The 14,694-nt window shown below is 35.5% G+C and overlaps 1 protein-coding gene across 5 annotated transcripts in view; it reads right to left on the reverse strand.

Annotated features, from left to right (window-relative positions):
- Positions 1 to 14,694, reverse strand: part of LRP1B (LDL receptor related protein 1B) — a 1,893,223-nt gene that overhangs the window by 489,342 nt on the left and 1,389,187 nt on the right. For all 5 annotated transcript variants that reach the window (XM_037849262.1, XM_037849261.1, XM_037849260.1 and 2 more), the window contains 2 exons: positions 6,647 to 6,781; positions 5,953 to 6,082 (listed from right to left, as the gene is read on the reverse strand). In XM_037849262.1, coding sequence (XP_037705190.1) covers positions 5,953 to 6,082; positions 6,647 to 6,781 — 265 coding nt within the window. The remainder of the gene's footprint in view (positions 1 to 5,952; positions 6,083 to 6,646; positions 6,782 to 14,694) is intronic.

A 14,694-nucleotide genomic window follows, 5' to 3' on the forward strand; every position in this document is an offset into this window, starting at 1 on the left:
AAAGTGGCGGGATATAAGATTAATGCACATAAGTCAGTAATGTTTCTATATAGTAGAAATGACATAACTGAAGAGACAGTCAAGAAAAGGATTCCATTCTCAATAGCAACTGAAAAAATTAAGTACCTAGGAATAAATTTAACCAAGGATGTAAAAGACCTTTCAGAAAATTATATAATTCTAGTAAAAGAAATAGAAGGTGACCTAAAGAGATGGAGAGATATTCTGTGTTCATGGATAGGAAGGCTAAACATCAAGATGTCAATTCTACCCAAACTGATCTACAGATTCAATGTAATTCCCATCAAAATTCCAACAATTTACTTTGCAGACCTGGAAAAGCTAGTTATCAAATTTATTTGGAAGGGAAAGATGCCTCAAATTGCCAAAATATTCTAAAAAAGAAAAACAAAGTGGGAGGACTTACACTGCCTGACTTTGAAGCCTACTATAAAGCCACAGTAGTCAAAACAGCATGGTATTGGCATAAAAATAGACATATTGATCAACGTTCTTGAACTGAGAATTTGGAAGTACACCCCCAGATCTATGGTTGACTGATTTTTTATAAGGCCCCAAAATCCACTGAATTGAGACATAACAGCCTCTTCAATAAATGGTGCTGGGAGAATTGGTTATCTATATCTAAAAGAATGAAAGAGGACCCCTACCTCACACCCTATACAAAAATTAATTCAGCATAGATCAAAGATCTCAATATAAGAGACTCCACCATGAAACTCTTAGAAGATAATGTAGGGAAACATCTTCAAGACCTAGTATTAGGAGGTCGCTTCTTAAACCTTATACCTAAAGCACAAGCAATGAAAGAAAAAAATAAATGGGAACTCCTCAGAATTAAAGGCTTCTGTACCTCAAAGGAATTTGTCAGAAAGTTAAAGAGACAGTCAACTCAATGGGAGAAAATATTTGGAAACTATTTACTTGAAAAGAGACTGATACCTTGTATATACAAAGAAACCTTACAACTCAATGACATTAGTACAAATAGACCAATTAAAAAAATGGGCAAATTATATGAAAAGACATTTCCCCAAAGAGGAAACACAAATGGCTAAAAAACAGATGAAAAAAATGTTCATCTTTGCTAATTATTAGGGAGATGCAAATCAAGACCACAATGAGGTATCATCTCACACCAATAAGAATGGTTGCGTTTAAGAAAACATGAAACTACAAATACTGGAGAGGATGTGGAGAAATTGAAACTCTTTTTCATTGCTGGTGGGACTGCACAATGGTTCAGCCACTCTGGAAGATACTTTGGCAGTTCATCAGAAAACTAGGTATTGAGTTACCCTACAATCCAGCAATTTTACTTCTTGGTATTTATCCAGGGGACCTGAAAGCATTGACACAAACAGATGTTTGCACACCAATGTTCATAGTGGCATTATTCACAATTGCCTAGAAATGGAAGCAACCTAAATGTTCTACATTATAGGAGTGGATGAACAAACTGTGGTATATACATACAATGGAATACTATGCAGCAGTGAGAAATAACTAGGTTGTAAAGCATATGACAACATGGATCAACCTTGAGGACATAACATTGAGTGAAATAAGTCAGATACAAAAGGAATAATATTATATGACACCACTAATGTGAATACTGTAAAAAACATAAAACAGGTGTCTTACATTGTAGAATATAGGGAACCTAGAGATAGACAGCAACTAGTGTAGGGGGAATGATAATCTAATAAGAACAGATAAGATATTGAGGGTAATCTTAATGATATGGGAATGCTTAGGAATGACTATGGTTCATTAATTTTCTTGGGGTATGGAGAGGCATATCTGAAGCAAGGTAGTTACTTTGTGGCAATTGTCAGCCTGCAGCTCCCCACCAGTATAAAGAGGTGCATTGCCTTTTTCAGTAGACCCTGTTGCTGCCAGGAGCTGAGAGTGTCAGAAGCCAAGCTTAAGCTATTCTGTTTTGTTTTGTTTTTCCTCCAGACCCTAGGTGTCTGAGTTCTCTCAGGAAGTGCAGCCACTTGAGCTGGGCCCAGCCTCCCCCTTTTCTTAGGGAAAACAGGCCCTTTAGGGATTTATCACCTACACTTGAATTCCTCCTTTCTCTCTCTAACTATCTTAACTCTACTCTTGCCTGGGTCAGCACTGACAACTGAAAATGCCTGAGGCTTTCTCTAATGAGTTACTTAGAATGAGAGAAAAACAAAGGAAAAATGGAAGAAATCCCCTTTCCAGAGCCAGTCCCCAGCCTCCCAGTTACTAGTCAAGAACCAGAGTTGGTGCCCACTTCTGTGTGTCCCTTTTCTTGGGACACAGCCCATTTCCAGTATTCTGAGCTCAGCCAATTCCAAAAACCTTTGCTTTTATTTATTTATGTATTTTTTTTTTTCTGTCATCCCATCTCCTCTCTTCCAGGAGAAACCTCCAGTTTCCTTTCCTGCTTGCTCCAGGTTTATCAGTGTTCATAACTTGAGTTCAGTAGTATAAATTCATTAATTAAAACCACAGTTGGAGCTTGGTTGAGGTACCTTCCCTTCCTCCAACTGCTTCTTTTTCCCACAGGGAAGTATTACAACTCAGCCTGTCGTGCTAGTGGGGGAGAGGTGCCTGCTCTGCAGTTTGGGAAGTTTCACTTACAGTTCTATGCTGCAATCTCAGCTGTTCCACCCATTCCAGACTGGTGTACAATGCTTGTCCGGTCACAGGTGCCCCCCAACAGTTATTCCAGGCGATTTACTAGTTGTTCCTGACTATATGCTAGTTGTTGCAGAGGACTAACTAAATTCCACAGCTCCCTATGCCACCATCTTGCTCTGCTCTGAGACTGAAATTTGAGTTGGATCAATCTAGTCATTTTATGTCTGAAAATGAGTCTTAATTTACAATAAAACTGTTCTTTTAACTGAAATTTTTATACTTCCAGTTTAAATACAAAACTCATTGTGAGCAGAGACAACATCTTATCTACACCATCATACTTCACAGTTCCTATCCAATGCCTTCCACATAGTAAGTGCTACTATTTTGTCAAGATGTACTGAATTGAATGGCTAAGGATGAGCTGCAGGGATGCTGATATGTCCTTGTTCTCAATACCTAGCAGTCAGTAAATTTTCATTGAATAAAGTGATAAAAAGTGGAATATTTGATGTTTCCTTTGTCTGATGTTCTCAATCATCCCACAGAGTAGTAGGTATAGTAATATACTAAGATCCCTATGATGAGACAAGAGATACTTAAGGAAAAGAAAGTCTGGAATGACAACTTGAGGATGTATACTAGGTTTCAATAAGAAATGAAAAAGAATAATACGGATTGACAGCTGGAGCACCTATATGTGGTCTCTTCATGTGGCTGATTGGCTTTGTCACAGCATAGTTGTGCGCATTCCAAGAACACCAGGAGGAGGGCTTGTCTCCTTTTATGATTGAGCCTTAGAAGTCACATAATATTTCCAACCCAGTCACAGGCCTATCCAGATTCAAGGAAAGGGAAAAAAGACTACCTCTCTATGAGAAAAGTGTCAGTTTCACATTGTAAGAAGAGTTTGTGTGGGTGGCCGATATTGTTATAATCATCTTGGAAAGTACAATCTGCCACAGCCCTCCAGATAAAAATGTTGAATAAGCAGCTGAATATAAAAATGTAAAGTTCAGGATTAAGGTCTGGTCTGAGGATAAACATTCTGGAATCATTAACATATAGATGAGATGAGATGACCATGTGTAAGAGTAACAGTAAAGAAAAGAATAACACCCTGCAGTGAGTCCCAGGAAGACTCCAACATTAAAAGGTCAAAGAAAAAAGAACTAGAAATCTGGAATGTCTAGTGAAATAGGAAAACAATCAAGAGGGTTGGTTTTCCCATGGCTCACACTCCCTTCACTCAGTATATGGACAAATGAGTAGAAAACTGGGGACAAAAAGTAAACGAATAATGGGGGGGGGAGAAGGGGTATGGGAAGCTTTGGTGTTCTTTTTTACTTTTATTTTTACTATTTTTATTTTTTGCAGTAATGAAAATGTTCAAGAATTGATTGTAGTGTGATAAATGCAAAACTGTATGAGGATACTGTGAACAATTGTTGTACACTTTGGATGATTGTGTTGTATGTGAATATATTTCAATAAAACTGCATTTAAAAAAAAAAGAGGGTTTGTTCTCTTCGGCCACACTTTGGAATCCATGTCTAAGATCTTCCTTTGTAATAGGAACAGGGTTTGTTCAGGTACCCAGTGTGCATTGCTTTATCTGGAACCTTACTCCAGCCCAAGGTGATGAATCATAATTTGTCTAAAATAAATCAAGACAATCTCTTCCCCTTGGACATTGACTGATCCAAGGATGGGCATGTAACCTACTTCTGACTTAGAAAAAGCTAAGTGATTACTACCAAGGGCTTTCTTTTCCCAAATAAAACAATACAGCCTAACCAGGAAAATGTGTTTGCCATATCCCCCTTCTTCCTTCCTTAAATGCAGACTTGATGCCTGATGATGTATCAAGCATGATACCATAATGAGGCAATAACAGCAAGCATGAGGATGAAATGTAACCCGGCAAAAATGGTGGGTCAGAAAGATAAACACGTAACTGTACAACTGTATTATGATGGCAACCATTTACTTCCAGACATTTTTAAGTGAAGAAAAGAAAACTCCTATACACTTAACACTCCAACTGAACTTATGTTACTTGAATCTAAGAGCATTCCTAACCAAAGCACTTTTTCTCAAATTTCATATTGCATTCCTAGTTTTAGCTTGAAGTCTAACGAATTATTTGGCATTTCTCTCTCCTATAGTAACTTTTTTTCCCTTTTCACTGTACTAATACTAAACCTATGTGTATATCATTTAACAAGAAAGTAAAGCAAACAATAATATTGGAAGAATACATACAAAATATAACAAAGAGGGAAGGCTGGAGATTTTCATGAGAGTTGAAAGGTGTTTCATATAGATTTGGATTTATTCTAAATCAGTTTTCCTCAAACTTATTTATCCAACATATCTTTGCATGACCATCATAGCCTCACTTTTCTTTCACTCTAAAAGGCATAAGAGAGAACATTTTTCTCTTTTTAAAAACACGTAAGTCAAGTCGCACTAGCAATGCAAGAAACACATTAGTGAGGAGTTAAACAAGTAAAAGAGGGAATACTGAAACATTATTATTCAAGAGAAAAGAGATGATCAGTCAGCACTTATTCTATACCCACACTTGTGCTAAGCCTTAGGGATAGATAACTAAATCAAATACTCATGGCGCCTCTCCTCAAAGAGTTAAAGTGTAGGGAGCAGTTTTATACGAAAAAAAAATCACTCAAGTCTTTGGTGACATCAGGAGACAGGTAGGAAGTTATTTCAGTGGTATGACATAAAGTAAGAGAAAACTCAGTGTGGAGGCAGTGGAGATGGTGAGTAATAAAATGATAAAAGAATTATTTAGAAGAAAAAATCAGCAGAACTTGGTAGCAGATTGAATTCATTTCAGTTTCAGATATGTATAGTTTGAGTGAGCATGAAACATCCAAATGCAAATGTCAAGAAGCAATTCAAAAGAAAAGCTTCAGATGAACATGTAGATTTGGCAATCCTAGATACAAAAACAGAAATTGAAGCTTTGGAACTGTTATAGAAGAAGAGTGGCTCTCAAAGGGCTATTTCATTCACTCAGTAAATAATTAAGTACCTACTATGCAAAAAGTTTTAGGGCAGAGTTTTACATGCACATTAAGAAAGTGAATAAAAATTGGAATTCCATCATCTGTATACCAAAATACACATGAGGAAAGTGGAAATGTATTTTCCTACTTGTTATATTAGATATTTTTGAGTTTTGTTTCAGAAAATATAGCTAAATATAAATATTAATATGTATGCTTGGATTTTTTCAATGGTACTTTACTCACTAAAAATGCAGAAAATATATGTAAATTTTAAAATTACCCTTTTTCTGGGTGCACTGCTATAGATCTTGGTTGATCCAGGCCTTGGGATATAATTACATAACGGAAAGAGCCATTGAGTCTTGCAACTTCAATTAAATTGAAACCATGATCTGTCCAATATATGTTACCTAGGAGAAATATAGAAGTGTTTATAATACATTTATGAGAACGGAAATTTTTATAGCTAAAATTAAATGTCTGAGCATTCACATAACTCTCAAGAAATCATTTACTTCCTATAGCTTTTAAAAATATGTCTATTTCTTATGCAAAAAGCTGTAAATAAACTAATATGCACATACTTCCAACCCTAATCTCACACATCTCTAGTTTAAATCATACAATGATACATTTATATGTCAAAATAAGCTGAAACTTCTCCCACTTTCAAGAAGGGTTGTATTTTAACTTTCTACTGACTGCAGGCAAAGAGAACTTCTAACACTTGTGTTTACCTGCCTTATGGAGCTGTCAGGAGATTTGGACAAAGTTAAGACTACATAATATACTTCTACATAAAAACACTTAACCAAAGGCTCAAAAGCATTAGAAAAAGTGGAACCAAAAGCAAAAGAAACCATTTACCCCTGTGGCTAGAAGTCTAAAAAAGTTGTTGAGTCAGAAATGGAATTTTTATGAAGCAACTGAGCCCCTAACAAAATAGAGAAAACAGAAAAAGCCATAGATTATACCAGCAATCCAGTCAACTGCTATCCCTTCCACTCTTCCCAAGCCATTGGTAATGATATCTTCTTTCCACGTCTGATCTCTTTTAGATCGGCTAATTTTATTGAAACCCATGTCTGTCCAGTAGATAGTATCATTTTCTATGGATAAGACACAGAGAGAAAAAACAATGTTAAATGTATTAATGTATTTATTAGCATCATATTGCATCAGTATTTTTGGGGGGTTATCATCCTGGCTGTGCTAGAGTAGACATATTCTTCAGGCATTTCATGTAAATAGAAAGAATTAAAACAACACAAAATAACCTAGATTTTAATCAAATGCTTTTAAAATACGTATTTATTAAAAGTATGTGGAAATGACTTACCACATCCTCTATTATCTTTTCTCCATGATCCTACTCATCTTAACTCAATAAATCCTTATTCCCCATGAATTTGTAATCTTGATGGCATACCAGGTCATACTGAACCACAATTTTTCTCTTCACTACTCTACCTGTGTCTGAGTCTTCTAAATATACAAAGAATGCCACTTGGGATAATCAGCTCAGCAGTCTCAAATCAGAAAGGAGATGAAAAGACACATAGGGCATTTCAACTATTTCAAGGGTGTTTTAAGCATTAAGTCATTCAAAATGTATAAAGCCTCAGAAATGCCTTATCATCCAATTATTTCTTCTGAGAAATTCGTTTCCCAAATGTCAGATGCAAACTCCTTACGTTATTTTTCAAACTCTCACTGTACAAATGAGCTTAACAATACTTGAGGAATTGCTCTATGCTATCATAGAGTCTTTAAGTAACAGTGCTTTTGGATATTTGAATGAAAAATGTATCTAAAGACTATAAATGAAATAAATGCTATGTGCATGAATATGTATAAAGGCTAGCAATTATAGACCAATGATTTTAAATACAGCCACCAGAACAACACAGGGGACAAATCATTAAATAATAAATTTGTCACCAACTAAGTAAGCTTTTGTGTTGTGACCTACATGGTCATTTGAAGAACAAATCCTTTAAGACCAATATAATTTCCCTCTGGCACAGTGACAGACTAAGGAATAACGAAAAAGCAATTAGTATAATAAAGCCATTTATCAGGAAGTTTGAGGATTCCATTTCAAATGAAAACTAGTCCAAATTCTTTTAACTATTTGGGGAATGATTCCAAAGAGCCCTTTTATCAACTATGGTAAGTCAGATACACAATTCTTTCAAGCATAGCAGAGGTATCTTTTCCAAACTCACATTCTGAAAGCAGGCACATATTTTTTGATTTTCCAATCATGTAAAAGCATCAGTTAACATGTTTTCATTATTTAAAGATGGAATTGAGCAACAAAAACATATTAACCATTATGTGTTCAGTCTAATTTTCTTCCCGAAATGTGAGACCCATATATCCAACTGCCTACTTTGTATCTTCACTTGGATATAGAAGAGGCAATCTTGATATGCAAGAGCCATATTCTGAAATGCGCTTTCTTCCTCATGGCATCTCCCCGTCCCATGGTGGCATGGGAGATGGCACCTCCATCCTTTGTTACTCGAGCTCAAAACTTCAGTATCGTCCTTGATCACTTTTTCTCACCCTTCACATCCAATTCATCACCATTCACGTCTCATCTATCACCGAGTACTTTTGATTCTTTGAATTCCTTCATCCAACCATTTCTCACACCCTCTACTACTTATTTTCTAATCCAGGTCACTATTTACTCTTGCCAGAAGTATTGCAATAGCCTTCCAACTGGTCTCCCAGCTTCTACTTTTGCCCCTGTACTCTCTTTCCCCCAATGGGTCTCTTTTCCTCTTAGGAACAAGAGTTCTAAGATCATTTTTGTCCCCTTCACTCAGATCTTCTAAAGATTTCCATCTCATCCAAAGTAAAATTGAAGTTTCTTCCCATAGTCTTCATGATCTTCCACCCATCCTCCATCCTTCTCTCACCTGATATCTTTCCCATCGCCCCCTTTCTCATCCATCTCTAGTCACGCTGATCTTCCTGTTTACAGAACAAATCAAATGCTCTTCAGTCTCTTGATCTTTGTGTTATCTTTTCTCTCCATCTGGAATATTCTTCCCCCAGAAGCCTATACAGCTCTGTCTTAGCTCAAATATTTCCTGCTCAGTGAAACTTTCCAAGACTACCTTATACAAATTATTACCCCTGCATACTCTATCCCCCTTACCCTACCTTATTTTTTCTCCATAGTACTTATCACTCTCAAACACATTATGAATTTATTGGTTTGTTTGTTTAGTGTGTATATTAACTCACTGGATTATAATTTCTTTGAGGGTGGGACTTTATTTTTCCACCATTTTATCTCTGACACCTGGAATAAGGTCTGGTATGTAGTAAGCTTGCAGTAAACATCTACTGAATAAATGGATGAATGTGATGTACTGTACAAAGACTAGTTGAGAGGGGGATACAAGGAACACACAGCTCTTAACAGAGAAAGTTTATAAGTTCATTAAGAAACAGAAGGATTACACATGAAAAAATTACAAACAATTCACAATAGTATAAGATAAACAGAATGTAAGGTACTGAAGACAAGTATTTTTACAGGAGTTCAAAAAAGATAAGCCCAAGAATCTTTACAAAATAAGAAAATAAAGCTTCCTAATATTGTATGTGACTCTTACCATTGTAATATCCTACAATTGTTTTATGAGCTCTGAAAATTCTATTCAGTGCAACTATGAAGCATTCCACAACTTCCCTTTGAATACTTAAGCATTCGTTCCTATATTATACCACTTTATATTGCACATACCTTTATTATAATAAAGAACTGTAATTGCCTCTCTGTATTTCTTTTCAGAACGCTATTGTGAGATATTTCCTTGGTAGGCAATGCAATTGGCCCCCCTTTGCCAATGTTGTCATGTGTTCAGTAGATGCTTTATGAAAATTTATTAGTTTAATCTGTGATATTGAGAGTATCTCTAAATGGTCGTGTCCACCATACAACAGCACTAAGGAATGGCGGGTTTCCTTCTTTGCTTTCTATGAGTTACATTCAGGAGATGGGCAAGTAAATCAATCATGTGATGATAACCTCAGAGGACCAAGAGGATGGAAGAATTGAAGCACTCATTAATATCCAAATCCCTCTTCCTTATCAAATTTTGCCATATATATTGCACAACTATGCAAACATACTCTGAGTGAAACATATCTGATAAGACCTGAAAATACACTTTCCAAGATCGAGGAATATCTGCATAATAAACATAAATTGGGTCAAGAATGCTTTAATTAGGAAGGAAATCAACTTGAAAGATGATAAAATTTTATAACAAACTTTGAAGTTCCAAAATGGAAATAGAAACAAAGAAAGGGGAGAAAAGACTATCATAACTGTACTCTGGTACTTACTCCAAAATTAATATTTTTAACTTTAATTATCCCCCATTCAACAGATATTTATAGTATACTAGGTAATGTGTTAAGAATTGTTGTAAGCGTAGGGATATAGAAGTGAATATGACAACATGGTCCCTGCAATCATAGTTTTCTTTCTGGAACTTAATTAAAAACAAATTACCTTAAGACATATGGTAATTGGGTAATGTGTAATAGAACTATAGGATTAGAAGACAATTTATAATTTAAAGTAATAACAACTATAATTACCTTTCCATAGATATAATAAGAATAGGATACTTGATAACCATTTTCAAGGATTACTATACAGAGAGTGGTGGCCAGTTATTACACAGTGTTACTAAAGTCAGAATTAAAACCACATAATGTCATAATGATAAAACAAGGGAGAAGACTTTCACAATGAGAAAAATTAATTTTTTTGAGATGAGAAAAAAATTTTCCCTGGAGGCATTTAAGAGCTAAAGAGCTAGCCATTTGCAGAGGCTGCATTAAGCAGGGAGCTGTCTGAAAACAAAAAAAAGAAATGCAAATCACTTAAGTCCTTTCCTCCTTTGGTAACCATCCCCTGATGCTGTTATGCAAAACACCAGAAATGGATTGCCTTTTATAAAGGGGTTTATTTGGTTACAAAGTTACAGTCTTAAGGCCTTAAAAGTGTCCAAGCTAAGGCGTCAACAATAGGGTATCTTCATTGAAGGATGGCCAATAGCATCCAGAAAACCTCTGTTAGCTGGGAAAGCACATGGCTGGCGTCTGTTGATCCCAGGTTGTGTTCCAGCTCCTTTCTCAGCTCCTGTGCAATCTTGGTTCTTTCTCCCAGGACATTTCTCTCTAAGCACCTGAGGGTCCTATCTTAGCATATCCTGGGGCAAACTCTGGGCTTCATCTCTCTTAGCTTCTCCAGAGCAAACTCTGGGCTAGCAAAACTCTGCTTTCAATGGCTGTCTCCAACATGTCTCTCTCAGCTGCTTTCCAAAATGTCACTCTCAGCTGCTCTGAGCTCCTCCTGTCTGTGAACTCTTTTATAGGACTCCAGTGATTTAATTATGACCCACCCTGAATGGGTGGGTTAACAACTCCATGGAACTTATCTAATCAAAGGTCTTGCCCACAGTTAATTGAGTCACGTCTGCATGGACACACTCAATCAATAGGTTCCAAACACCTAATGAACACTAGTACATCTGACCTCACAAGACTGCATTAAAGAACATGGTATTTTGGGAGATATAATACATCCAAACCAGCAAAGATAGTTAACAAACACTTACTGCCTACATGTTGTGAACACACTCTATTAGGTATTACAGATGGGCTCCTAGGTCCTAGAAAATACAAGACTTGTTTCCTTGCCTAAATGCACATGCTATTTGAGAAAACAGCATATACAAATGAAAAAAACAATCAGACAAAATACAATGTATAATATTCCTATGTGTCTCTCTCCTAATGAAATCATCACCAGTGCACTAGGAAGGTAGAGAAAAGGTATCCAGGGATGGGTTCTTATAACTCTTCTACCATTTGCCATGAGATTTTCATAATGTTATTTACTAATGTATATACATATACATGTGTATATATAGAAGGTAGAGTTTAGATAATCTTTAGGGTCTCTTCCAACCTTCATCTTCAAAGGTTAATGTTTTTATTTTTTTTACTTCCAGTTAAAGGGAATACAATATCTCAGAGTACAGGCCAATTTTAGCTGTTACAAAGATCTTCCTTTTTCTCTGTAATTTTTGCTCATTTTTCCTGGCTCTGTTGTCTGGAACTACAAAAGATAAAGCATATGATTTTTTCCACCCAGGACATGATTCCAGTAACTATTAAGCCACATATTTTTTTCAACTGCAGAGCTTTACATTTATCCCATTGAATGTCAGCTTATTAAATTTGATCATGGATCCAGTCTGCTGACATTTTAAAAAGCCACATGTTAGCCAATGAATCCCTTTTATGATATACACGAATTCAATAAGTAGATTTTCTATATCTTTGTTCAAGCAAGTGTAAATATTTTGAAATATTTTGAACTGGATCAAATATGTACCTTTGATAACTGGAAGCTCCCCTCTGAGCAGATTTTTTTTTTTAGGTCCTTCATAATCTATAATTTATGCATAGTTTAGTGTACAACTCTTAAGTGTACAATTTGACGAAACTTTTCATATGGAACACATTTAGGCAAACACCACCCAGAGCAAGCAACAGCTCACCATCAGCATCCCAGAGGGCCCCCTTTGTCTCCTTCTCCTCACTCAGTAAGTAGCCCTCCTCCACTGCAGACAGCCACTATTTTGACTTCTATCACCATGCATTCATTTTGCTGACTTTTTAAAAAATTTTCTATAAATGGCATGAAACAGTATATACTGTTTGGTCTGACTTCTTTCATTCAACATTATGACTGTTGGATTCATCCTTTTGTTGCATTTATCTTGTTTTTCCATGGTGTGAATATGCCAAAAATTATTTACCTATTTTGGACATTTGGGTTGTATTCAATGTCTGGGTATTACAAATAATGCTGCTATGAAAATTATTTTCCATGTTTTGTAGTAAAAATATAGTGTCATTTCTGATGGGTATACAACCAGGGGTGGAATTGCTGGGTCATAGGATAGCTTTAATAGGAGTGTCAAATACTTGCTGGCTTTTTAAAATACATTAATTAATTTTCTCAAGCAATTCTCTCTTAACTTAAGAATCTAGAATTTAGGCCTTCTTCAGTTCACGTTGACTTCCACCATCTTCTACATATGTGGCTGATTCAACCATGAAGATGACCCTGTGCAGATGAACAGGCAAGAAATGATGAAGATTCTCTTCCACCCAGGAACTGGTTCAACACGCTTACTCACCTTGGTTGGTAGAATTTTCCCTGCCAGATAAGGGATAAATGACTGGCTTCCACTAAGCAGTGGCTTTTGAATGTGCTGCATTAAACAGCAAAGCCAAGTATTATGTTATTTCATCTTCCTCCCCAATGACAAAGTTGCGTGTGTGTGTTTCACTGAGATGTAAAATGGCAAAAATCCCAAGATTCTAGCTTTTTAATAGGTCTTTTATAAAAAGATTAATATATTTATAAAAAATCTGTCTCTTACAACATTTAAAACACATTGCCACATATTAGTTCTTTGGTTTGTCTGGGTTTCTGGGACGAAAAATTTAATATAAACAAACAACCAAAATTTGGTAGAAGCAATTGCATCCAACCTTATCTCTTGGAACATCAAAAGACTGTAAACCTCCTAGCTGCTATTATTATTACTATAAATTTTCTTTATCATATTTATTATGCAAATAATAGTAAATGTTATATGGATAAGGCAAAAATTTGTGACATTGATATCAAGATGGAATCAGTTTGGGAATTACTGAATATGAGATTAAAAGGAGTTATGAAGAAAAAAGGGAATCAGACCTCTCTCTATTTTTATTATTTGCATAACCATTAGTGTTAGCTAACATGATTTAACAGGGAAATTAGGGAAATAAGAAGCATAATATAAACTGAAAAGCTCAGAAAAGATTTTTTTTTTAATTTGTAACTGGTTCTTGAGGGAGGAGGTTCTTTCATTCTCTCTTATCAATATATTGCTGATAATATAAAATCTGTTTTAACTTCACTAAATCTTATTTTGGCTGTATTCTGGATCTAGTACCTTATTTGGCAAGAGCTATTGAATAGCAAAAAATTTGTTGGCATGGCTGGTGAGGCTATGAAATGTACAAGTCACCCCACAATTTCTTAAAGAGAAATCTTACTAAAAACTTCTCTTTACATTAAAATAAAAACAAAACTCAACAACTCTGACAAAAATAAATCCTTCTGGGAAAATGTGAGCTTCAGCAGTGGATCTAATAATGAGGGAAGATTCTAGTACACTCTTCCTAAGATAATTTTCTGAATGATGTCATGGAAGCTCAGAATCTGACTGACATTTAGGAAACTTACTTTCCCCAGCATTATAAACTAAGAAAATTGTACACAATTTGTAAACAACAGGAGTCTTTAGGAATAGGTTCTAGTTCTTAAAGCTTACATATATCTCATTAAGAAAGTCAAGTTAGATACACAAGTCAAATGATTATTTAAGAACAGCTTCAAATTTTGAGCACTAAAATTTACCAGTTTGTTTAGCTTTATCTATCCAGTTTCTTTGTTTCCATCATGTTGGACCTAGTATAATATGTCCCATATTTTAAAAATAATGACAACTATGCACAGTCCAAAACTTATATGTAAGCTTATGAGAAAGTCTATACAAAATGTGTTCCAGATACTTGATAAATTTTAGGCTTTGGTTCTACAGGATGCTTTATCTATGGCTATTCCATTATTGTCAGCTAATGTCCTCCTATTTCCTTATAGAGAAAGCCTTTAGGAAAAAAAAATGTATCTTTGGCTTTTGTTTTTATGTACAAAAAATAGTTTTGACTATCTTTGGTCAATATAAACTCATAGCACTGATGCTTATACAGAACCTGCAATTAATGTTGATTACTGGTATCAGAAAGAATAATCTCCCTTTCCCGCCTTGCATTACCTTTACTTGGACTTTAATTATTTACTGTCTCTTTCAGATGAACTGGATTCAGACACATTTCCACTTTTGAGGTCAGGAATATA

This window comes from Choloepus didactylus, chromosome 9 (genome assembly GCF_015220235.1).
Source record: "Choloepus didactylus isolate mChoDid1 chromosome 9, mChoDid1.pri, whole genome shotgun sequence".
NCBI classification, from domain to species: domain Eukaryota; kingdom Metazoa; phylum Chordata; class Mammalia; order Pilosa; family Megalonychidae; genus Choloepus; species Choloepus didactylus.